Source organism: Delphinapterus leucas, chromosome 6 (genome assembly GCF_059928025.1).
Source record: "Delphinapterus leucas isolate spDelLeu-1000000601 "Yukka" chromosome 6, BTC_Dleu_Yukka2, whole genome shotgun sequence".
Classification (NCBI taxonomy): Eukaryota; Metazoa; Chordata; class Mammalia; order Artiodactyla; family Monodontidae; genus Delphinapterus; species Delphinapterus leucas.
In genome coordinates, this window is record NC_143134.1 from 101,829,007 (window position 1) to 101,853,953 (window position 24,947).

General features: G+C 42.5%; 1 protein-coding gene across 2 annotated transcripts in view; it reads left to right on the plus strand.

Annotated features, from left to right (window-relative positions):
- Nucleotides 1-24,947, plus strand: part of PALM2AKAP2 (PALM2 and AKAP2 fusion) — a 615,632-nt gene that overhangs the window by 452,872 nt on the left and 137,813 nt on the right. For both annotated transcript variants that reach the window (XM_089913542.1, XM_022579084.2), the window contains one exon: nucleotides 11,061-11,146. In XM_089913542.1, coding sequence (XP_089769668.1) covers nucleotides 11,061-11,146 — 86 coding nt within the window. The remainder of the gene's footprint in view (nucleotides 1-11,060; nucleotides 11,147-24,947) is intronic.

Genomic DNA, 24,947 nt, shown 5'->3' on the forward strand with positions numbered 1-24,947 from the left:
TTATTTAATTTTAGATCACATGTTTAGGGGCTAAGGATCAAATATCTTTCCAGCCTAGTAAAATCAGGCTGGCAAATCTAATAGTTGGGATGCTGTGGAGACTATAACAGAATCCTTTATTGGACATGGAGGGGGAGCCCCCGAACGGTAATATCTGCAGATTGACTTGAGAGTAAACCAGGCTTTAGGCTGTTAGTTCTCTAACCTCTGAGTAGGGGCCCTCGAGTTTGCTGCAAGGGGCATGGTTGCCTAAAAAGGATTTAATTTCTGAGGACTGGCTCGGGGAGGCCAAAACAAACCATTTTCAAAATTGGCTTGGGGGCTTCCCTGGTGGCGCAGTGGTTGAGAGTCCACCTGCCGATGCAGGGGACACGGGTTCGTGCCCCGGTCCGGGAAGATCCCACGTGCCGCGGAGTGGCTGGGCCCGTGAGCCATGGCCGCTGAGCCTGCGCGTCCGTAGCCTGTGCTCTGCAACGGGAGAGGCCCCAACGGTGAGAGGCCCGTGTAACGCAAAAAAAAAAAATAAATAAGGCCTACTTGAGGGGTAGGATAGGGAGGGTGGGAGGGCGGGAGACGCAAGAGGGAAGAGATATGGGAACATATGTATATGTATAACTGATTCACTTTGTTATAAAGCAGAAACTAACACACCATTGTAAAGCAACTATACTCCAAAAAAATGTATATGTATGTATGTACATGTGTATTTATATTATGGATATTTGTAAGTAAAGGTAAATGTATGTATACATACAAAAAAAAATAGGGCCTACTTCATGTGGGGTTTTTGAGTGTTGGTGAGATAATATATGTTAAATATAGCACAACGAAGAGCACATAACAAGAACTTAAGAAATAATAGCTGCTATTATTATTGTTGTTATTGTTATTGTTACACCTTCCTACCCCATGCTTACAGGGAGAAAGTCAGCAAACTATTTTCCAGCCCAGGGTGCTGTAAGTTTCCACTTCTCTGCATGCTTGCCTCTGAGAGCACCCAAAGTTTATCGCAGCGTTTTTGTGGGGTGTCTAAACCCCAGGTGGAGCTCACAGGTACTAGGTGCTTTCATAGTCTTAATCCTCATCCATCTGTCTAAGGTTCTGCTGCACAGGTCAGCCTCTGCAGAACTAGATTGTCGTGGGATTCCACAGGGCTGTGCCTTGGAGCTCTTCCTGTGTGAAAGGACAACTGCCCCATCCTCGCTGCCACAGAGAGGCCCTATAAACCCCTAGTAAACGTTTGCTGAATTGCACTGGGTTGGGTTCAGTGCCAGCCGTGGCTCTATATCTCTCCGGGGACCCCACCACAAAGCCTTTATTTGATCTGCTCTTTGTGAGCTCAGAAACCATCTTGAATGGGAACCTCCAGGAAGAAAACTTCCCCTCAGCAAATCTTGTTTTTTTCAATATGTCCTCAAACTTCCTGTCCCCCTATCTCTGAAAACAAAAGAAATACAGTCTTTGGGATGGTAGTAAGCTCTTTTGGGTGGCAGTAAATTGTACTGGTTAGGCAGATAGCCTCTGAAGTCAGAGTGCTTGGATTAAATCTTGGTTCCATCACTTGCTAGTTCAGTTTTAAGTTTTCTAAGCCTCAGTTTTCTCCTCTGTAAAGTGGGGGTAATATTGTACCTGCCTCATGTACCTGTATTGTGTGAGGATTGAATGAGATGATACCCATGAAGACCTAGTCCTTGATCCATAGCACATCCTCAGTACAGTTTAGCTGTCATGATTGGTGTTGTCGTGGCCATGTTGGTGGAGAGAGCAATGGAGTGGAGAGGACATGGGCACGCTGGGCAAGACCTTGAGGTTTTATTTTTGTGCATCTTTGAGCTCCTTAAACATCTGCCCTGAGAGGCACCCAGACAAGCTTCCCTTCTTCAAGGAGGTGTAGGTGGGGGAGGGGGTCCAACGGCCTCAGGGTTGAGGAAATGGATTATCTCCAGTTATGGAAATAATGGATTATTTTGAGTTATTTCCAATAACTCGCCCAAATGGTGGACTTTTCTTTTTCCCCGATGAGCTCTCCTCAGGGACAGGAGTCAAGAGAGGGAGAAGTGCCCCTGCCACCATTGCTTCTCGAGGCCCCAAGACCTGGTCTTTACATCCACCCAGGGAAGAGAAAGCTGGGGCTCAGAGGCAAGGATGAGCCACCACCTGGAGTGGGGTGAGCGGGGTGGGGTCACATCCTGCCCTACGCCTCCAAGCGCCTGGGTGGGGCTTCCCATCCAGAGGAAGCAAGTCCCATCAGCTAGTCCTTGGGTGGGGTTTCCCAAAGCCAAGTGTTGAGAGGCAAATCATTGTTCTGAAATTCCGCTAGGTTTTAATGACCACCATGCTGAGAACTCCTCCAAGAACAAAGTGAGATTGTTCAAACCCAAAGGGAGCGAAAGGCGATTAAAAGGAAGAGAAGTATCTAGCCAAGTCTCAATTCCAAGACTTGGATGAGGAGGAGAGTTTAGACGCAGGGGGACCCAGGCCCTAACCCCTTTCTTTTCATTGTGATCAATGAAATTTTCACAATGGGTCTATCTTTTGTCTGTAAAATGGGGTTGATATAATTTGGGCCCCAGGAAGAACCCTCGTCTAGGAAATCAGGCAATCTTGTCTCTGTCAGACCCAGCTTAGCAGCTACTTTCTGTGGGCCCTTGACACATGCTTTTGCATCTCAGGCCCTTGGTTTTCTCATTGAAACATGAAAGCCTGGGCTCCAGACTTCTTTGTAGTTCTGTGGCTGTTTCTAGGTCAATGCACCGATGAAGGCTGAGGCAGAGATGTGACGAAGAAGAGAATAGCCACGATAGGCAATAAGGTTGGAAGCACCTGAGAATCTCCACCAAGGTGCCAGTAAACAAAAGGTCCACTCCCAGCCATGGCCCCTCCACTGTGTCCTCTGTTCTTGCCTTTAGCCGGGCTATGTAGGGCATCATCTGGGATCTTTTCTCCCCAACCTGTTTGTGGCTCAGCTCTTCTTAAGATGGTCCATTCCAGCTGCCCCAGCAGCATGACCTTGTGAAGTGGTGAGGAAGGTGACCAGGAAACGGCCATGTGAAGGCTGAGGAGCACTCATCAGATGACAGAGCCTTCTGTCCTGATAAGAAAGAAGCACAGGCAGCCTTAAGGCCCCTTCCAACTCCAACTCAGTTAGGGAAATATTTAAGGATCCCCCATGATGTGCCAGCCCTCACTGTGCTGACTGAGGACTGAGGTGGGCATGGGGGTGTGGCCGGTGAAGGGACAGCCCCGTCTTCAAGGTACACAGGGTCTCACCACCCAGATGTTTTATGTCCGGTGACTGCACCTCCAGTGGTTTGATGGCAAGTGTCCAGAGCCACCTGGTCTTGCCTGGCTCTGGGGGAAAGGACCAATCACAGTCTGTTTCTTCAGCATCTAGAGTGAATCAGCTCAAAAGTGGGACTGTTACTGTTACCAACCCAGGCCCTTGGACTCTTTCATCGATAGAAATTGATTAGAGGCCAGATGAGAATCGCAGGCAAGGCGTTATCGGGACTCATGCTGCACGAGGGAGCGAAAACAAGGAACAGGTGCCTTTGCTCGCTCCCTGAGAGGAGGTGCTTGGGTCGTTAAACAGGGTAACAACAGGGGCAGGTCCGTGGGTTGGGCAGGAGGCAAGGCTTAGGTGGTCTGCCCCCCCCCCCCGCTTGGTGGTGCTGTGTGCAGGGATCATGCACAGTACCCTGTGTTTGCTCCAAGCACCTCAGAAATGGCTGTTGGTTTGTGGCCTTTCTGTATCTTATTGTTCGTAATTGCCCCAACTGCACATGCGTGCAGTTATTTTTCGTTGCTTATCGTTTCTGTGTATTCTGTTGCCGGAGGAGATGTCTGTCCAGGTGCGAGCACTCTGGTTAGCGTCCCAGGTCCCAGCCTATCTCATTACCAGCGCCTTTGTGTTTCTCTTTTCTCCTTTGTGCACTGTCTGCTCTTACCCAGGCCCCGCTCTGAAGCTCCTACCCCTCGAACCTGGCTGCCTCGAACTAACGCTGCTCATTTAACAGCCACTGGGGGAGACTAACTGGGTATCAGGCCCACTCCCTGCCCACAGGTGCTTACAAGCTAGTTGATAAGGGCCCTCTAAGGCAGCACGGACGAGCAAATGCCGTCAGACAGACGCGCTGAAGGGCTTTCCCTGCTCAGGCCCAATAGGCGGGGCTAATGCTCAGGGCTGAGTTCACAGCGGAGGGAGCAGGTGGAAACGTCACTCTAGGGCTAAGACACCGTCACCCTGAGGAGCTGGTGCTGGAAGGCAGGGCTGAGTCCCGGCATCATCTGTGTATTGTACTTATACGAATTCGACTGTGTATTTCTAACTAAAGTAATGAGAGGAAGAAGAAAAATAGAAATTTTAAAACTGTCAGGGATCCTGCCTGCTATTCCAATCTATGTGCACGTCCTCTTGTGACAGACCCTACTGGTGCTTGTCTGACAGCCATTAACCTGTCCCCTTCTTTTTTGCCTGCCGAGATCTTGTTTTGTCCCTCTGTTTATCCTCCAGGTGGCCATGTGCTGAGACCCTCACCGACCCAGAGGGTAAATCTTGATTCATTAGCTCCAAGCCAGTTTTGATAATTCCATTCCCTTTTTCCATGGTTGGGTTAGGAATAGACTTATGCTCTGTTTCTGACCAGTGAGACTTTGGGGGTCGGCTTGGGTGTGTGAGGAGGGTGCTTCTGTGGAAGGCGTATTAACTCCTCCCTTCTTGTGCTACCGGATGTTTTTGTGACACGTGGAACTGCTGTGTCCATCTTGGGACCCCAGAGGAGAGTCAAGAGCATTGCAGAGAGGTCAAACTAAGGCCGTGAGGCCGTGGAGCCATTGAATTAACTACCTCTGCAACCAAACTACCTTGGGACTTCTTGTGACATGAGCCAGTCTATACTCTGTTGTTTAAGCCTTTATTAAATAGGCTTTTGATTACCTTTGGCTAAAAGCACTGTCAATCATACACCTCAGTAGGAGGATGACAAGGGAGGTATTCTTCTGCTGTTCCTGCTGTCAGTCTCAGCTCCTTCTATCTCTCATATTCTGAGCATCTTCAAACACAGAGAAATCCTAGTTTCAAGATCTGTATTGTTTTGTACAACATGATCCTTAGTACAAGCCAACAGCATCATCTGGTACTTAACAGGAGAAATGATCTGTTCCAAAGCTGGAGCAAAAGTGGCTCTGTTGGGCTTTCTGAAGTACAGTGCTAATTGGACAGTATGGGAGATTTGAGGAATTTTCAAGGGCAGTTTTTTTGGTTTTTTTTTACATGTATCCATACACACATTTAATTTTAATTATTTATTTATTTATTTATTTTTGCTGTACGCGGGCCTCTCACCGCTGTGGCCTCTCCCGTTGCGGAGCACAGGCTCCGGACGTGCAGGCTCAGCGGCCATGGCTCACAGGCCCAGCCGCTCCGCAGCATGTGGGATCCTCCCGGACCGGGGCACGAACCCGTGTCCCCTGCATTGGCAGGTGGACTCTCAACCACTGTGCCACCAGGGGAGCCCTAATTTTAATTTTTATTATTTATTTATTTATTTGTGGCTGTGTTGGGTCTTCGTTGCTGCATGTGGGCTTCTCATTGTGGTGGCTTCTCTTGTTGTGGAGCACGGGCTCTAGGCGCATGGACTTCAGTAGTTGCGGCACACAGGCTTCAGTAGTTGTGGCTCGTGGGCTCTAGAGCACAGGCTCAGTAGTTGTGGCGCACGGGCTTAGTTGCTCCGCAGCATGTGGGATCTTCCCAGACCAGGGCTCGAACCTGTGTCCCCTGTATTGGCAGACAGATTCGTAACCACTGCGCCACCAGGGAAGTCCCTAATTTTTAAATGTAACTCATCTCACGTGTTTATTCTGGTATTTCCAATTCAAATACATGGCTTTACTGAACTTTTTCTATATTACATCTGTATCTTTTTCTACACTGAGAATCTTGATTCCCGTAAGCACATGATATGACAGAGCTGGAATATCTCAAGGGCAGTTTTGATCTTGCAGGTTTGTGCCTTTTGTCTTTAGAACCTACATCCTTCGTGAGATGCAACCGACCTGTGCAATAAGCACGGGGGCACAGTGGAATCAGAGAGTGACCCCCAAGGAAGTAGAAAGTATGGGCGATTAGAACCTGGTTGAGAAGACAATATTTAAATGGTAGAATGTATTTAGAGGATAGATACAGATTTATCCGAAGAACTCTCTGTAATGGGAACTGGAGGTCGATGGGGATGGCGGGTCTGGAAGGGCTCCTTCCTTTCCTAAGGCTGGGCTATGTTATGCTACTGTAATAAACAGCCCCAATCCTTTGGCTTAAAATAATAAAGGTTTAGTTCTCATTCATGTTACATGGCCATTGTGGGCTGGCTGTGTCTGTGCTTTGTGTTACCCTCTCGGCTGGGCCTTAGGCCAGTAGAATCGCCACTGTCTAGAACATTGCCATTCACCGTGGTGGAGGGGAAGGGTACCCTGGAGGGTCGTCCATCAGCAGTTAAATGCTCCGGCCGGAAGTGATCCATGCTACTGCTGCCCACACTTATCAGCCAGAGCTAGTCACATGACCTCCCCAACTCTAAGGGGGCCAGGAAGTGACATCCTGTTACGTGTCCATGAGAGGAAGGAACCAGGAGCATTTGGTGAACAGCACTAATGACCACCTTGGCCACCCACTTTGTCCAACGATCTGTCTAGAATCTGTGTGGACAGATGGGCTAGAGCAAAGGCCCATTCTCTTGCACATAAGAGTCCATGCTGACCTGTCTTCCTCTCTTTCTTAATCTGCTTTCACCTCGTGACACATGGTGATTCCAGGGGGTCTGGGTACAATTAGCATCCTCCCGTGCAGTTCTACCCTCTCCCTCTAAGCCTTGGACCCTTAATTTTTATTTATTTTTAGTGCCAGCCAGGATCAGAGCTGAGGAAGTCACGCAGTGTTTCCTGGGATGCCATCAGTTGCTTCCCCACCAAGCCTGCCTCCTTAGTTTGCTCGCCCTCTCCACTGCTCAGTCTAGTCCTGTCTCCCTTTGTTCAAACCCACAGAATCATCTTGTCTATAGTCTACCCTGCTCAAGACCTCGTGGCTACCTGCTACCAGCTCAAACCCTCTCCTTGCTGGTCCTCAGGTATGCCCCTGGCTTCTGCAGCCAGGGTTGAGCCCAGCCTCCTTCCTTTTGCTTGCACTGCCCTGTCAACCGCACACATATTATTCCCAACAGAAATCGATAGAGAGAGTGGCCAAGCCAATCAGCAGAGTGTGCCCTGGGAACAGAGACCCAGAGATGTGGACGCCAGGGAACGGGAAGCTTGGGCAAAGGGATGTATCTATCTGACTGCGTAGCTAAGTAAGGAGGTGTATAAAAAGGAACAGCGACAAATTCATGGTGGATTTGATTTATTCCTGCAAGATCTTCATAAAACTGTCCCTGATGGAGTATTCATAAGCATCCCTCAGCTACAAGTAGACGGGTCTCAATTTTTCCACTACAGGGAAATGCAAACTTATTTTCTTCTGGGAGAGAGAAGTTATTTTTTCCTGAAGGTTTGATCCAGTCTTTTAAAAATGTAATTAAAATAGTAGTAGTATTGCTAGGGATTGTAGAAATAATATAAAATATATTTTCTCAAAAAAGTTATAAATGAGAGGTTGAGCAAAGGGAGAAGGGGGGATATAAAAGTGGTTATTTGAAAGTACAGTAGGTAGAAATATATGTGAAATATATATATTCTATATTATGTATCAAATTATATATATATATATGTTGATAAAAATCAACATTGAAAGTTGTTGATAAAATCCTAGCACTGAAGGAATCTCAAACAAGCAATCTAAGCTGCGCCCCTACCCACGTGTGGTACAATCACTATTTTGGAAATGGAAGTGGCTTTTTTACATGTTTAAGCATCATTCAATAAAGACATGTCAGTCATCTTGCATCTTCAAGTCTGCAAAATGGGAGGATCTCTTGTACATTGGTTATGAAAGAAAATTGACCCGTAGCCCTATCAGGTGTAGTGTGCGGGTCTAGTACCCTCTCCAAGAGTCTTATTATCATGTCCTTCTCAGACTCCACTTTTGCAGGGAGCTCCCATGTACAGATGGCTGCTCTCTTCTCTCTACCCTGAGGTCCAAATGTGGGACCTTATTAATTTCCAGTCAACAACACCAATAGAACACAATGGTGTAAGACAGATCTTCTCGGAAGGTATGAGAGTAAGGGGAGAATTACATCCTGACACAGCACGATGAATAATTTAAGATTGATTTTTAAAACATCACTGTTCTCAAAAGTCCTTTTTATCACCCCCGGGAATTTCTTACTGCCAACTCTTGTTCCAACATTTTTCAGCTACTCTCCTTCTTCGAAATGGACCTCTTCCATTTTCCTTTTCCTTCCACCTTTTCATACTCAAATGGCTCGTAAAGTTGCTTTGTTCTCCAAAAACAGCTTTCTACCTGGAAGGAATTTTGCTTCTCTCTTTTAAAATAACATTTTTCTGTCGTCACAACTTATTATCAGGATTAATAACATTTTTAAGTTGAAATGTTATATCTATTTTCTCTCACCCTTGCCATGAATTCTGAAGTGGTTTCTTGGCTGCAGGCTAAAATTCTGAGAATACACATATATTTATGTCTCATAGCTCTTTCCTGTGGCCACATATCCTTTCATAAAGATAGTATTGCTTATGAAAGGAATAATTATAGCAGAGAAAAGATTCTTCCCAAAGTGAGATATAATAGAGAGAGAGAGATGGGAATTAATACTCGTAAATGAATTTTATGCAACAAAGGGAATTATATTTGCGTAGTTAAAAATGAAATACTTTATCCAAAATGATTTTCATCTATGATTTTCGTTATAGATTTGCATCTATTAGCTATTGTTATAATAATGTTGCTTGACAAATCATCCCCAAACTCGGTCACTTTTATTGTCATGCATATGCAGTTGGGCTAGGGGTTGGCTGATCTACACTTGGCTTAGCTGCAAGGTGTGGATTGGGTCCAAGTCTGGTCCCCATGACTCTCATTTCCTTGCAGGCCAACTGGGACATGTCCTTCTCATGCTAGAGCAGAAGTGCAAGAGGGCAAACATCACCACACAAACCCATTTCAAACCTTTGCTTGCGCGATATCCACTAAAATCCCATCGGTCAAAGCAAACATCAGGAGGACAGGGAAGACAGTTTCTCCCACAGTGGGAGAGAAGGGGACCGAGTATTTGCTGAACAATAATTCAAATGATTCCATAATTAAGTATCATATATTTGTCCATCATGCCCAACATCTGTATGTCTCTGCCAGCCAGATCCAACAGGCACCAACAGTGGCTTAAACCAGGAGGGGCTTTAGTTAAATGCAAGATGTGTCTGGGAAATAATCTATTCATGTGGGAGCAAAGATTTCTTTCCCAGAAACGTGCGTTTAAGACAAAGCCCACAACCTCCCTGAGAGGAAATTGTAGGGCAAGTCATCAAACTTCTCTGACCCAATTTTTACAACCCAGTGAGAGACAATTATTTGTACTTTGCAATAAATTATAGCCCATGGATCTTGAGTAATCCATTGTGCGTATTTCCTGTGAAATGAGGCTCTCAAGCATTCAGAATATAAAACAAGGCAATGCAACCAGTGCTAATGTATTAACATTTAATTAATCTCCTATTAGTTTATTTAAAGTGTCATGTAATTGCAAACAGTTGTTATAGTTTCACCACCTGATTTGTCCAGTTGATCCTTAGAAAAATGCTGAAGTATCACAATCTTTCCTGGACACATCTCTGGTTTCTTGATTTAGCACAGAGGCTGGTAAAGCACGTCTCATGAGCCAAAACAGCCCAGCGCCTGTTTTTGTAAGTAAAGTTTTATTGGAACCCAGCTGTGTCCATTTGTTTTTATGTTATCTTGGCTGCTTTCCTCTATAATGGCAGCTTGAGAAGCTGCAACAGAAGTGGTCTGACCTCAGAGCCTAAAATATTTACTATGTGGCAAACAGGAAAATGTGCCAGTCCTCATTTAGCATAATGCTAGACAGTTGAAATTTGGAATTTGGGTGATACACACAGATCCGGCATGAATATTGCCCTCAAGTTACCCTTAGAGAAAATTATTCAAGAAAATCAATAATGTAAATTAATATTACACAGTTTTAGTCTGTTTAAGGAAACAATCTTTTCAATACTTTAAGCTATGAGTGCTTATATCCCAGTAGGCAGTTATTATACCAATTATAAAATTTCTATCTGCCTATTAAAGTGGACCCTGAGAAGCTCTGCTAAGTATTGCCTTCTTAGCTTTTAAGAAGATGACTTTACTTTCAATATTGTTTTTTAAAAATATACTTGTCATTACTTCAAACTTTTCACTCTTGTAGACCATTCCACCTCCATTCACACACATAATTGCATCTAAATTAGTGTAGTTTTACTGTGCTGTGATCACGGGTATTTCCAAACACCAGCCGCTGATCTCTTTTGTTGAGGTTGGAGAGAGCAAAACCTTGTATCTTGCCAGATGTCCACACTTGGAGCCTGTCTGACAGCTTAAGAGAAAAGGAGCTAACATGCATTAAGACTTGGGGAGAAATATATAGAGATTTTAAAAGTGAGTGTAAAGTCTCAGTTATTTCCAGCAGCTGTGTAGAATCTAGGACAGTGAATAATCTGAGGTCATTGCTATTGGATGTTGAATTAGATTCAGATGTGCAGATTTCTGTGTTATGGGGGTCACTTTAAGCTCCGAATAAGACCTCAGTATGAGGCCTGGATTCTGGAGGAGTTCATTTTAACCTCTTCTCCACTCTGGACTAGGAATAATACTATTTAGAAAATACAGGATTTAGATAATGACTCCAGACTTGGAGATTAGATAAAAACAGGAGGTGCTGACTGACCACACTTCTGAAAGGAAGCTCTCCTGGTAACTGCCAGGCAGTTAAACTATGGGTAATCATTGGTTTCCTTTCAAGTCACATGGGCTTGGAAGCTGCGAAACAGTGATCTCTCTACGCCAGCTGAACGCACTTGGCTCAAATGGCACCATTTTGATTTTTCTTTTTCAGGAGTTGGGTGGGAGAGTGTGCTGCTAACAGGAGATGCGATAACCTCGAAAGCCACAGACACATCCAGCGCAGACATGACTGTCAAGGTAAGGCATCCTTTCTCCAGTGTGATTCTCAAAGTGCATCTCTAGAGGAAAGTAAGTGTATGGCTGATTTCTGGGGGCAAAATGAGCACTGCCCCTCACCCAACTGGGGTTCTCTCTCTGTTCGCTGAAGCCTCAGTGAGCCAACCAGAATAGGATTTGCTGAAATTTGGATCCAGATTAGGAAGCCACCTGAAAACTAGAATCTAAGACTTGTGATTTCCAATGGACCGGTTGTAGGATCTTCAGTGAATATCTACATGTAGATTGTCTGTGAGTGGTAACCCTGTGGGGACAGTGAAGCAAATATGAACATTCTGAGCTGAGAAACCCAGGCCCCACTGTGCATTGTGAAGAAAGGTCAGAGAGGCATAAAGTAGCTTTGATCTTGACTCAAGTTTTCCACTGATGCCAGCAGGAAGGCAGCACATGGCCCACTCTGCCTGGAATGCTAATGGCCAAAGGTTTACAAAATGAGTCATCTGGAAATCAACCTAATTATCATTGTTCAAATTAAATGCATGAATTAGTAATCATTGCCTAGATTAAGGAATCGGTAGCAAAATATATCAGACATAACTACTTCCCTTATATTACTGGAGTAGACACAGGGAATGGTCCTCCTCTCTTGGAATTCTGTTTATGTTTCACTTAACAAAGGCTGAGGGTGGGAGGGCTTTCTAACATTTTTGCTTGAATGATTAGAATTTAAATAAATGCCACTTATGAAGTTTTCTTGGAAAAACAAAAAGTATTGTCCTTTTTTATATTGAGATATCACTAGAGTGATTTCCCTCCTGGGTTTTTAATTAGAGGCTGTACAAAAGAATATACAGGATGAATTTATTCAAGCTTTCCTTTGTAATGTGATGGCTGAACTTGTGTTATCTGTATTAAAGATGTTAGAGAAAGCAAAGAAACATACCACAGTGAAATGTATTATAAGATGGGAAAGTAGCTTGATTGGTAAAAAGAGTCAACTAATCTAAATACTAATTATCGCATGCTGCAAGTTTGCTTGTAATTATGTTAGAATTTGCAAGACACTGATATATATTGCAATGATGTATGGGTGTGTTGCTGGCTACTCGTGCAAAGTTTGAGAAATCTTTGGCCATGTTGGATAGAGAGGGGTGGATGCTGATAGAATTTGATGGATTTTGATGTGCTATTTTGCAATCTGTCATCATTTTAAGAATTAGTTTCTGAGATGTGTTGCTAGTGTACCTGCAGGGTTTGTTATATAAAAGCAAATGGTGTATTCTGATACACACAAGTTTTGCTTCAGTCCCATTTTATAAGGTTACTATTTAATCAATGTGCACCTCTTTGGCACCAGGATCTTGACTAAAGTTTTATTTGGGTCTATTCAATTTCGATGTCATTCTCAACCTCTCTTTCTGTCTTCTTTTATTGAATACCTGGGAATGTTTTATAAGAACAGAGGATTTTTAGTTCATAAGAACTGAACCCACTCAGAAGAAAGAACACTATATACTTTAAAAAGTTAAGCAAAATACAAATATATTTACTACTCCAATAAATTCCTACAAGTATTATTAAGTTACTCTATTAATGCTAGTCTCTTCTCAATAAATGATTTTTGAAACCTCTAGGTGGATGTAATTTAGGGAAGCACTTCTGTTTAGATCTTTTCTGTTAGGTTTCCCAATTATGCAGCAATTATCAATTTTTTTCCTTTGGTACCATGCTATTTCCCACCCCACACCGCTTTATGTATCCATCCTGCCCTGTGTCTTTTTTTTTTTTTTTTTTTTTTTTGCGGTACGCGGGCCTCTCACCATTGTGGCCTCTCCCATTGTGGAGCACAGGCTCCGGACGCACAGGCTCAGCGGCCATGGCTCAGCGGCCACGGCTCACGGGCCCAGCTGCTCCGTAGCATGTGGGATCTTCCCGGACCAGGGCACGAACCCGCATCCCCTGCATCGGCAGGCGGACTCTCAACTACTGCGCCACCAGGGAAGCCCCCTGTGTTTATCTTAAAGTATTATTTTTTTCTGTGTCTATAAGTGCCTGATGTTCATAAATTAACTACAGATTTCTCATCATATATTCATGCCTCTACAGCTATTCCTGTTTCTAATAGCTACTCCATACATCCTTGTAATATCAGCCACTCCTGTTTTTTGCCTTGGGAAAGCAAAATGTTCTGTTAAAACATTAATTACAATAAAACTTGATTCACTGACATTTCCTAAGAGGAATGTCAGCAGAAACCACTAAAATACCTTGGTTTCCTCCCTGTTACTCTTCTTGGGATAGATGTACCTTTCCTCATGCTTAGAAATTCTCTTTCTGAAAAAGGCACTTTTTTTGTGATGTCAGTTGTCTGAATATGGTTTTGTCTACTATATGAGGCTTTTTAATACCATGTCTTATTTTGAAATGATACAGTCATGCTTCTAAAAATATACATGACTCAGATGAATGAATTCGTTTATAAACGGACTTTTGTCATTCTAAGGAATGTTGAACTAAGAGCATTTATGTTAAAAACACCCTCTAAATACTGATACAGGTAAGAGTATCATGTAGGCCTGCTGAACAATTTAAAATCACTATGTAGTAGGTTGAATTGTGAATCCTTTCCTTCCCCGCAAAACCACATGTCCAAGTCCTAAACCCTGGTACCTGTGACTATGACCTTATTTGGAAAAGAGGTCTTTGCAGATGTAATTAAGAATCTTGAGGTGAGATCATCCTGGACTAACCAGGTAGAACCTAAGTCCAATGACACATGTCCTTATAAGAGACATAAGAAGAGGTAACACAGAGATGAAGGCCACAAGAGGAGACAGAGGCAGAGGTTGGAGTTCCATATAGCCCAAGCCGAAGAACACCAGAAGCTGGAAGAAGCAAGGAAGTATTCTTCCCTAGAGACTTCAGAGGAAGCAGTGCCCTGCCAGTACCTTGATTTTGGATTTCTGGCCTCTAGAATTGTGAGAGAATAAGTTTTTGTTGTTGTAAGCCACCGAGTTTGTGGTAATTCGTTACAGTAGCCCTAGGAAACCAATATACTTGGATCTACCCAAGAATTATACCTACAGTGCCAATACCATAGAGGCTGAAAGCCAATATTACACACATTCATCACTATTTTCTTATTATACTATGCTCAGCCTTTACAAGTTGTTTTTACCTTTTCTTGTTTTGAAAGAACCATTAACCTTTTTCAGCCTGAATCCCGATTCACTAGAAGGAAAGGGTAGTCGTATTTGGGGATAGCGTCTAGATTATATTTTAATCTGTTTTGCTGCTTGTCTAGCTAGATATTGATTTTTTTTTAAAGTATGGATCAATATTTTCTAAAACTTGCCTGACCATGAGAATCATGAGCAGTACTTTAAAAAAACATAGCTTCCCAGGCTTCTCCTTTCAAAATTCAGATCCAGAAGATCTGGGTTTGAGAATTAGCATTTTAAACAAGTGCTGGTGATTTTGGGGGTCAGTTTGGGAAAATGTTGTCTAGCGTACCACTAAAGCAGTAAGGGGTGTGGCCACAGGAGCCCTACCGCTGCCCTTGGCTCTCTGGTTGTCCATCTGGACTGAGAAAGGACTTGGGGACTCCCTGTTCAAAACCCTTTGGTTCCATTTCTTTTGCACACCGACTAAGGCTCAGAACTGCAATTTCATTTCTAGCCCCATCTTCCATCATGTCTGTCTCTGGACCTATTTTTGCCCTCTGCACCCAGCCTACTTGTAACCAGAATGATCTTTTAAAAAGGGCAAGCCAGGGCTTCCCTGGTGGCGCAGTGGTTAAGAATCCGTCTGACAATGCGGGGGACACGGGTTCGATCCCTAGTCTGGGAAGATCCCACATGCCGCGGAGCAACTAAGCCCGTGCGCCACAACTACTGAGCCTGTGCTCTAGAGCCCGCGAGCCACAACTACTGAAGCCCGCGCACCTAGAGCCCGTGCTCCACAAGAGAAGCCACCGCACTGAGAAGCCCGCGCACCGTAACAAGGAGTAGCCCCTGCTCGCCGCAAAGCAACAAAGACCGAACACAGCCATAAATAAATAAATAAATAAATAAATAAATAAATAAATAAATAAAATATAAAAGAGAAAAGAAAGTGGCATAAGAGAGAAGCAGAAGAGACAGACCCTCATATGAGGTCACAGGGAGTAAGTAGGTTTGAGGAAAGGCCAGTGTTCCCCCTTAACTGCAGTCTAGACAGAGATTGTCTTAGGCAGGTGCTTTGTCTTTTAAAACCCCATGGCTTTTATTCAAGGCTTCCTTCCTCTTCCTCCCTCTCTCTCCCAGCTCAGCCAACCCCTATTTATATTCAAGTCTTTGGCTCAAATATTAGGCCTTTCTGACCATTATCCTCACGTGCTCTTGAAGGCCCTAGTGCTTCTCCTGCAGAGCCAGGCACGTAAATAACCATCAGCGTCCTCGCATGAGATCCGGTCTCCCCTGCGGGAATGTCGTCTCTGTGAGGACCTGCATCCCAGCTCCTGACCGATTGTGTAGCCTGTCACGTGCAATTGTCAGTTGTTTTTGCATGAACGAATATATGAAGGAAGAAATGAAGACAGTGTCTGTCTAGACTGCAGTTAAGGGGGACCACTGGCCTTTCCTCAAACCTACTTCCTGTGTTCGCACTGGAGGGGTCTGTCTCTTGTGCCTCTCTTTATGCTTTCTTTTCTTTTTTCTTTCTTTTTTTTGAAATGTAGTTGATTTACAGTATTGTGTTAGTTTCACGTGTGCAGCAAAGTGATTCGGGTACCTATATCTATATGTTCTTTTTCAGATTCTCTTCCATTATAGGTTTATTACAAGATATTGAGTATAGTTCCCTGTGCTATGGAGTAGATCCTGTTGTTTATCTATTCTTTTTTTTCTCTGTCATAGAATCTTTAGTTTACATGTTTTCATCACAGTGAGAGAATCCATCCCCTACATCCCCCTGAAGCAAAGTGAATCAGCTATAGCTATACATATACACGTATCTGTTTATCTATTCTTATGCTACTTTCCTCCATGTTTTGTTTCTCACTTGTTAGTACCTCTAAATCACAGTTCTTTTTTTTTTGTTTTTAACATCTTTATTGGGGTATAATTGCTTTACAATGGTGTGTTAGTTTCTGCTTTATAACAAAGTGAATCAGTTATACATATACATATGTTCCCATATCTCTTCCCTCTTGCGTCTCCCTCCCTCCCACCCTCCCTATCCCACCCCTCCAGGCGGTCACAAAGCACCGAGCCGATATCCCTAAATCACAATTCTTTTTTTCACCATTCCTTTTTTTCTAAACATAATTGAGGTACATAATTTACCTAACATAAAGCACACATTTAAGTGTACAATAATTTCTAGTAAATTTACCAACCATCACCATAATCCAGTTTAATAACATTTTCATCACTCCAATAAGATCCCTAATATGTCCTATTAGTTTGTCTCCACTTCACCCCCAATCCCAAGCACTACTTTCTGTCTCTATAGGTTTGCCTGTTACGGACATTTAATGTAAATGGAATCATACAACGTGTGGTCTTTTGTGTCTGGCTTCTTTTGCTTAGCATGGTGTTTTCGAGATTCATCCATGTTGTAACCTCTATTAGTATTTCATTTCTTTTAATGCCGAGTAGTATTTCATTTCATGGATATACCAGAGTTTTGCTTTGTTTTCTAATCCATTCACAAGTTGATGGACTTTTAGGTTGTTTCCCCGTTTGGGCTGTTATGAATAATTCTGTTACGAATATTCACGCACAAGTCTTTGTGTGGACGCATGTTTTCTTTTGTCGTGGATATGAACCTAGGAGTGGAATTGCTGGGTCATGTGGTAAATCTGTGTTTAACCGTTTGAAGAACTGTCAGATTGTTTTCCAGAGTAGCTGCACCATGTTACACTCCCACCAGCCGTGGATGGGGGTTCTGATTTTTCCACATCTTATCAATGCTTGCTATTGTCTGTGTTTTGATTATAACCATCCTAGTGGGTGTCAAGTGGCATTTCATTGTGCTTTAGATGTGCGTTTCCCTGTTAGCTAGTGATGCTGAGTATCTTTTCATCTGCTTATTGGCCGTTTGTATGCAGTTAATTTTTCAATGGCTTGGTTTCCTTTATGTGCAAGAGGGTACAGGGTACATTCTGTTATTCTCTTATTGCAGGTGTGTAGTCAATGTTTTCTGAGTGAGGGGCCCTCTTCTTGATGATGGGGGAAGGTGGCTCAGTTCACTTTTCCCTTTTAGGATCACTGCCATTCTCCCACCACTGCCCTGGGAGGGGGTAGGAGTGTCTCATCAATCTCTTTGCTTTCCATTTCTTTCCCTTTCTTTTCTTTCTCTCTCTCTCTCTTCTGTCTGATTATTTTCCCCTCACATCTCAGCTTTTTTGTTTTTATCATTGTTATTAACCTATCAGTGTTATATTTTTTATTGTGGTAAAAGATACATAACAAAAATCACACTTTTAACCATTTTTAACTAGTATTATGTCGTTCGTATTGTTCTGCAGCCATTACCACCATCCATCTCCAGGACTTTTTCATTATCCCAAACTGTAACTCTGTCCCGATGAAATACTAACTCTCCATTCCCCTCCTCCCTTCAGCTCCTGGCAACCACTTCAGTGTCACAGTTTATATGTAATAATATCTAGCTGTCTTCTCAAGGGGATTTTAAATATATCCTCTTAAGAGTAAAAAGCAAGTAAGATGGCTAAACCTCAACCTAGCATTTTAATAACCTCTGGACAGGGCAAGCTAGAAAGGCAGTCATTTTACATGCATTTAAGAACTTTATATTTCCAAAATAAAGTTCCTAGGAAGCTGCTACATACTAGATCTTAAAGGAATTTGCTGGTCACAGAGCGTCCTTTCTCCTGAGGAGTAAACTGCCCAGTGCTGACATCCTGGAAGTGTCTTGCCTTTATTCAGCTGGAGCCACCAACTGCACCTGTTTGGATCTGCATTGTTTTCTTGAATTGTGTTTATTTCATGACTGTATAGAACTACATCAATCCGTGTTAAAAGTACAAAGATCCATGTTAACAGAAATATCTCTTGGGCTGAAATAATGTGATTTGGCTGCCATCTTAATCAAATATACCAGCTAAGTCCCAAATGCTGTCTTTACCTTACCCTCTTGTTTTATATACAGAGACTAAAAACTAAGTATTTGCAAAAAGAGCACAGAACATTCTAGTACACACCTTGGACTTTTTTCTCAGAAAGAAGTCTTGTACTTATTTACATTGTTAAAAGATAAACTGAGGGGCTTCCCTGGTGGCGCAGCGGTTGAGAGTCCGCCTGCCGATGCAGGGGACACGGGTTTGTGCCCCGGTCCGGGAAGATCCCACATGCTGCGGAGCGGCTGGGCCCGTGAGCCATGGCCGCTGAGCCTGCGCGTCCGGAGCCTGTGTTCCGCAACGGGAGAGGCCACAGCAGTGAGAGGCCCGCGTACCGAAAAAAAAAGATAAACTGAGCCACAGTAAGGATTTTAAGAGTGTATTTGAACAAAAACTCATTCAAATTAGGCAGCACCAAACCGGAAGTGGTTAGCAGCACTCTGCCCACAGGAGCTGGGGAGAGACTTTTATAGAGAAAAGGTGGAAGCAATGAAAGGAAAGTAAGCAATGGCTGTAACTTAAAGCCTCACTGGCCGCTTGTATTGTTTCTCCTTAGTGTTTTGATTTTGTAACCTTGAGGCAATAACAGCTTAAATTTTGGTTTGCTGTTGGGGGTCTCCATGGCAGTAGAGCCACCTCTGTCTAATGACCTCCTTGTTTAATTAATTTAACCACATATACAATATTTTTCAGTCGTGCTTAGGCAAGAGGCAGGATGGGTACCAGTTAGGCAAGTTGGGGGTTCTGGCTGTAAAACCGTTTGAAAGGGGCACATTTCCTAACCAAGGACATGAGAGAGCCACATAAAAAGAGGATGTTGCCTCTGTATGTAAAACTTACTGCTGGGAGGGGGATTGTTCTCCTGGAATGGCAGATGTTCTCTGTTACAAAAAGGGAAAAGCATTTAGACTCTTCCGGTGGTGAATAGAGGCCACAGGTTACAGCTTTCTTTGCGAGCTGCCTTTAAAAAGCCATTCTGCTGAAGACCTCCTGTTGCCAGCAGTGCTGACCAGTTGTCCTTTGTATTTGCCGATGACGACATAGAGGATTGTTTGTGCAGGGGCTCTGGACAAAAAGACACATTTGGGACCAGAAGTCCTTTCTACATTGGGTACATACATAAAGATTGTTCTAAATTTGCTTCCTTGCCGAAGGAACTCTTTTATGGCAGACTTTTTTAGTCCTTGAAACTATTTAGAGTGGTGGATCTCAAAGGGGGATGACAGTGGGGGTTAAGAGTCACTCCAGGACTAGCTATTGGCTAAATGTTCACCATACCCTCTCTTGGAGAATCACTGTCTTGATTTTTTTTTAAATATGCATTTTGTATTATTACAAGGAATCAGGTGTGAAATGCCCTGGTGTACAGTATAATATGGTGCATCAGTATTGGTTATCGTTAGTCCTATGTGTTGCTCCCTATGTGTCAAAGTGAAGGTCAAATAAATGAAGTCACAATTGATAACTCTCATTATATATGTAGAGATAAGGAATATTCTGGCAAATGAAAGATCTCAGGTACCTTCTCCTCTGCTGTTTTATTTATTCATCATGTCCTCTTGCTGACAATAATAGCTAACATTGACTGAGCATTTGCTATGAGCTGGGTACTATGCTCGGCCCTTACATGTACCATTTCATATAGTCCTCGAAATGGCCCTGCAAAGGAGGAACTCTTATTCACCCCCATTTTACAGATGTGGTGACTGGGGCTCAGCAAAGTGAAATGAATTATCCAAGATCTCAGAGTGAGTGTTGGAACTCAGGTGAAAAGACACTTTATAACCTCTCTACTTAGGGGTTGATGAATGCAAATTGATTTTACTATCAGCTAAAGCAGAGTAGCTCCTAGGATGGGGCAAAAGTAGTTTTGCCAGATAACACACTGGACACCCAGTTAGATTTGCATTTTACATAAGCAACAAGTAATTTTTTAGTATCAGTATGTGCCAAATATTGCATGGGACATACTAAGAAATTGTTTATTTGTTACCAAAATTTAAATTTAACTGGCCATCCTATATTTTAATTTGCTAAGTCTGGCAGTCCCAGGCAGGGAGGGGTATTGCAAAGGAGGTAAAGGAAACAGCTTAATGCATCTGATTGCTGTGCTCTGAGATTATTTGTGGTTTTGTATTTCTTTCATGACTATGACTTTATTCATTTCAGGATGACCACATATTAAGTTCATTATATTAAGCTTTAAATCAGACAGATATACAGGTTCAGTTTATACAGTAAACTAATAACCTATCAATGAATCTCTCCTGATCCACTTTTTTTTTTTTTCCTAGAAATAAAGCCTTCCAAACCTGACCCATGCCAAGATATGTACCTCACTGGTTTCTCTATGAAGTGAAACCATGGGAAATTCTGCCCCCACTTTGTTTGTTTCTCTTGACTTAAAACAAAAAACACGACTTTTCCTCAATCTGGGCACGTTATAATTTTTCTGAAGCCTGTTCTAGGGGTTTCATTTTTAGCTGGGCTATCAATCAGTGATTTCATTTCCTGCAGAGAGCGTCATCATCCCAGGTTTTAAAACGTCGATGAAATATTCTTGTGCTTTTACCTAGTCTATGGCTTAGTAAAGTTCCCCTCTCTCTGGGTGGTCACCTCCTGAAACAGATGACAGTGGCCTGCATATTCCCAGCAAAAGTTCTGACACATTCACAAATATTTCCTGAGTACATCAGTGCATTTCCTCCAATGCATATTTCTAGCATTCCAGGGGTGGGAGCGACTAATGATGACAAAGCTCTAGAATAGTCTCTGTCCTGTATGTCAGAGCCATTTTGCAGATAAGCCTGTCTTCTTATGAATGATCTGCCCAATCTAATTAGCTTTGAAGCAGGGCGTATCTGCAGTTACCAAAGTCTGACTTCTCATAAAACTAAGGCAAGCAATCCAAACGCAGAACCCACCGGCGGGAACCATCGGTCTTTGGTGCTCTTGAGAGGTTGCCAACTGGTTCCCATTAGGCGAGAGTTTGCCTATCTAGTTTATTTATGAATAAATTATCCTTAATGTCTGGGAGGGTTTGGAATAGTCACAGGTTATTCCTGGAAAACAAATTATTCACGTGGCTGTTTCCAAAAGGCTTTGTCCTGAAACAAGTCCAGTATCACAGAGGTCTCATAAATCTTTAGCATCATCCTCCGGAAGTATCTGTTGGATTCATCCACAGAAAGATCTTGCTTCATTATACAAGCACTTAAGATAGTTTAAGTGAGCATCTAGCACTCCTCTTCATAAATTATCAATGCCTTCCTTTTCTGTGTCTTTCTTCTACCCATCCTCAATGACCTTCCTCCTTGCTTTTTTCTGTAGCAGTGAAAACTAGTAGTTAACAGAGAAAATCTGACACACATGTAAGTTGTATATAAAAGGAGGATACGTGCTCAGGCAAGGTGATTGCTCCACTGGCTAGGAGAACAGGCTTCAAAGTGCTGAGAGATTTACACACCAGGTGTTGGGCTGTTTTGATGTCACCTGAGCTTATTACTGTTGCAACAATTGCTTCTTCCTCAGAAATGAGACAATGGAAATGTGACATTTATTTTAGCTCAACGTTATCATGTATATTCCTAAAAAGAAAAAGGTACCGGTAGCCACAATCCCCACTCCCTCTCCAAAGGGATCTGGGCTAGAAGGTAAGGTGATAGATCAGTCATCATATTCTCCATATGCTCAGAGACTGTGAGCTTTGATCTCTAATGTGATGAATTTTCTAGTGAATTTCAGTTTAGAAAAATGAATGAGAATAATAGCTAACATTTATCGAGAACTTTCCATGTGTCAGGCATTGCCCACTGCTTAGGGTATTATTTAATTCTTACACAACCGTATGAGATGGGTACCATGAGTATTTCCAACTTACAGAGGAAGAAAAGGTACAGAGACACAAAGTAGCTTGTCCAAAAACACACAGCAGAGTTTCAGAGCCCAGATCTAACCAGGCAGCCCTTGATCTTTTTTTTTTTTTTTTTTTTCCCAGCCCTTGTTCTTAACTATGTCGTACTGCTTCCCCTGGTAGAACAAAATGGTGATGCTCTTATGCAAACAGATAAAGTAGGTCTCACAGCCCCTGATCAATAAGGGAGCTTTTATGTAGTTCTGTTTGTATTTGTTCTTCAAATGCAAAACTGGAGTTTAACTGGTGGGATAAGATCAGATTTTCATCCCGGAGATGTGGTTGTTTTTCAGGCTTGCCCTTGGGTTTACATCCTATCAACATTCTGATTACATTTCATTATCATTCGACTGCAGTGATTCATGAATTTGATAAAAACAGACTGGCTCTTCAATAAATAAGGGAAGCTGGGCTGACAGTGAATAAATAGACCTTTCTTTGAATCTGGAGAAATTCAGCCTACGGATGTCCTGCAATATTTATTAGGAGACCACTATACCCACCACGCCTGAGCTTGGAGCTGTTTCTTTTAGTTTTTCCTAAGATATGTGTATTTCTGTTATACAGCATTTCTTAACTTTTAGGTTTAAAAAAAAAAAAAACTTATTGTTATGTTGCATGTTCTTACGTGTGGTGTACTGTATCTAAACACGTTCAAATTCTGAGGGTGATTTTTCAAATTTATGGCAATAAATCCTTTGGAAATTTTGAAAATGAAACGCTTAAGTTGAGAAATAGACAAACATCCAGGAAGAATTATTATTTTTATTATTCTTAATGTGTTTTATATATGTTGGTTCCTACAAAAAAAAGATGAAGAAAACCCAAATATGAGAAAAATTTCCAAGTTTATCCCATGAATGACATAGGAAAAGCCCTCTTAAGAGAAAAGGCATTGCAAAAGAGGCAAAGAATATTTTTCTTTTTCAAACAAAAATATGCATCCTGTTTCTAAGCATTTTTCATAGTATTTGACAGTTTATTAAAATAAATCTTTTTCCTCCATACGGATTTTATCAAACTTTCTTATCCTATAATAGTCTTTGACCCACCCTTCCTATTTTCTTTTCTCACCCTCGTTTCTTCTCTTCTTCCCTCTCTTCTTCTCTTTTTCCTTCCTCCTTCCCTTCCTTCCTTACTTCCTTCCTCATTCCTTCCCTCCCCATTCACTCCCTTTCTTTTTCCCAGCATTCACTAAGGGTCAGACACTATGTTATTTCACTTAACACTCACAACTGCACCGTGAAAGAGGGACCCTTGTTTTGTTTATTTGAAGAGCTCCACGCTCTGAAAAGGTGATTTTCCCAAGGTCACAAAATCTGTAGGAGTGGAGACAGGAATCAGTCCTAGGTCTGTAATATTCCACAGCCCACAGTTTATTGCTTTCCATACAATGAGTATTTCTTTAATAAAGGGGAGGTTATTTTAATTAAAATTTAATGACAGGACTGACAAAGACATATGATATTGCTTATATGTGGAACCTAAAAAAATAATACAAATGAACTTATTTACAAAACAGAAATAAATTCACAGACACAGAAAACAAACTTATGGTTACCAAAGTGGAAAGGGGGGAGGGATAAATTGGGAATCTGAGATTAACAGATACACACTACTGTATATAAAATAAACAGCAAGAACCTACTGTATAGCACAGGGAACTATATTCAATACCTTTTTAAAATTTTTATTTATTTTATTTTTGGCTGCGTTGGGTCTTTGTTGCTGCACTCGGGCTTTTCTGTAGTTGCAGCGAGCAGGGGCTACTCTTCGTTGCAGCGCGTGGGCTTCTCATTGCGGAGCACGGGCTGTAGGCGCGTGGGCTTCAGTAATTGTGGCTCGCGGGCTCTAGAGTGCAGGCTCAGTAGTCATGGCGCACGGGCTTAGTTGCTCTGCGGCATGTGGGATCTTCCCGGACCAGGGCTCAAACCCATGTCCCCTGCATTGGCAGGCGGATTCTTAACCACTGAGCCACCAGGGAAGCCCTCAATATCTCATAATAGCCTATAATGGAAAAAACTCTTAAAAAATTATATATATATATATATATATATATATATATATAACTGAATCACTTTGTTATATACCTGAATCATTGTAAATCAACTCTACTTCAATAAAAAAAAATTAATGATAGGAAAATAGCTAAATAGCTATAATCCCCCAGGAGAAGGCATTAGTCAAGAACCCTTCTGAGCTAAGACTGATCTGCCTCTTTGGACTGGCCCCAGGGCAGTTACAGAGCAGCAGACCAGCATAGATGAATAATAACAAATAGCTACCATCTACTGAGAATCTAAATGGTGGGTTCTTTGGTCTCTGTAAGCATTAACTCAACCAGTGCTCACCACAAACCCATGATATAGATACTATGTAATTGTCTCCATTTTAAAGGCTAGGAAGCTGAAACTGAGACACAGGGAGGTAAAGTCACCTGTGAAAGGTCCCACCCAGAATTAGTGGAGGAATAAGGGTTTGGCCCCCAGAGCACATCCTCCTACCCATGACTCCGGACCACCTCCTGCCTGTCATCCACACATGCTTGTCCTTTTCTCAGGTGATGCTGAGCCAGTTAACTTCACAACCAGCCATTTCCTTGGAGTTCAGATCCATAGCAAAGAAAATGCATGAGTCTGCTTTCCCAATCAATAACTTTCAAGCCACACATTCTTTGTGTAAGTGACGTATCTGAAAAGAGCTATTTTTACAGATAATAGCAGAAAAAAAAAGGCCAGTTGAACTCACCCATGATAAATGTTAGAAATTTAAGGGTCAGTGTGGTC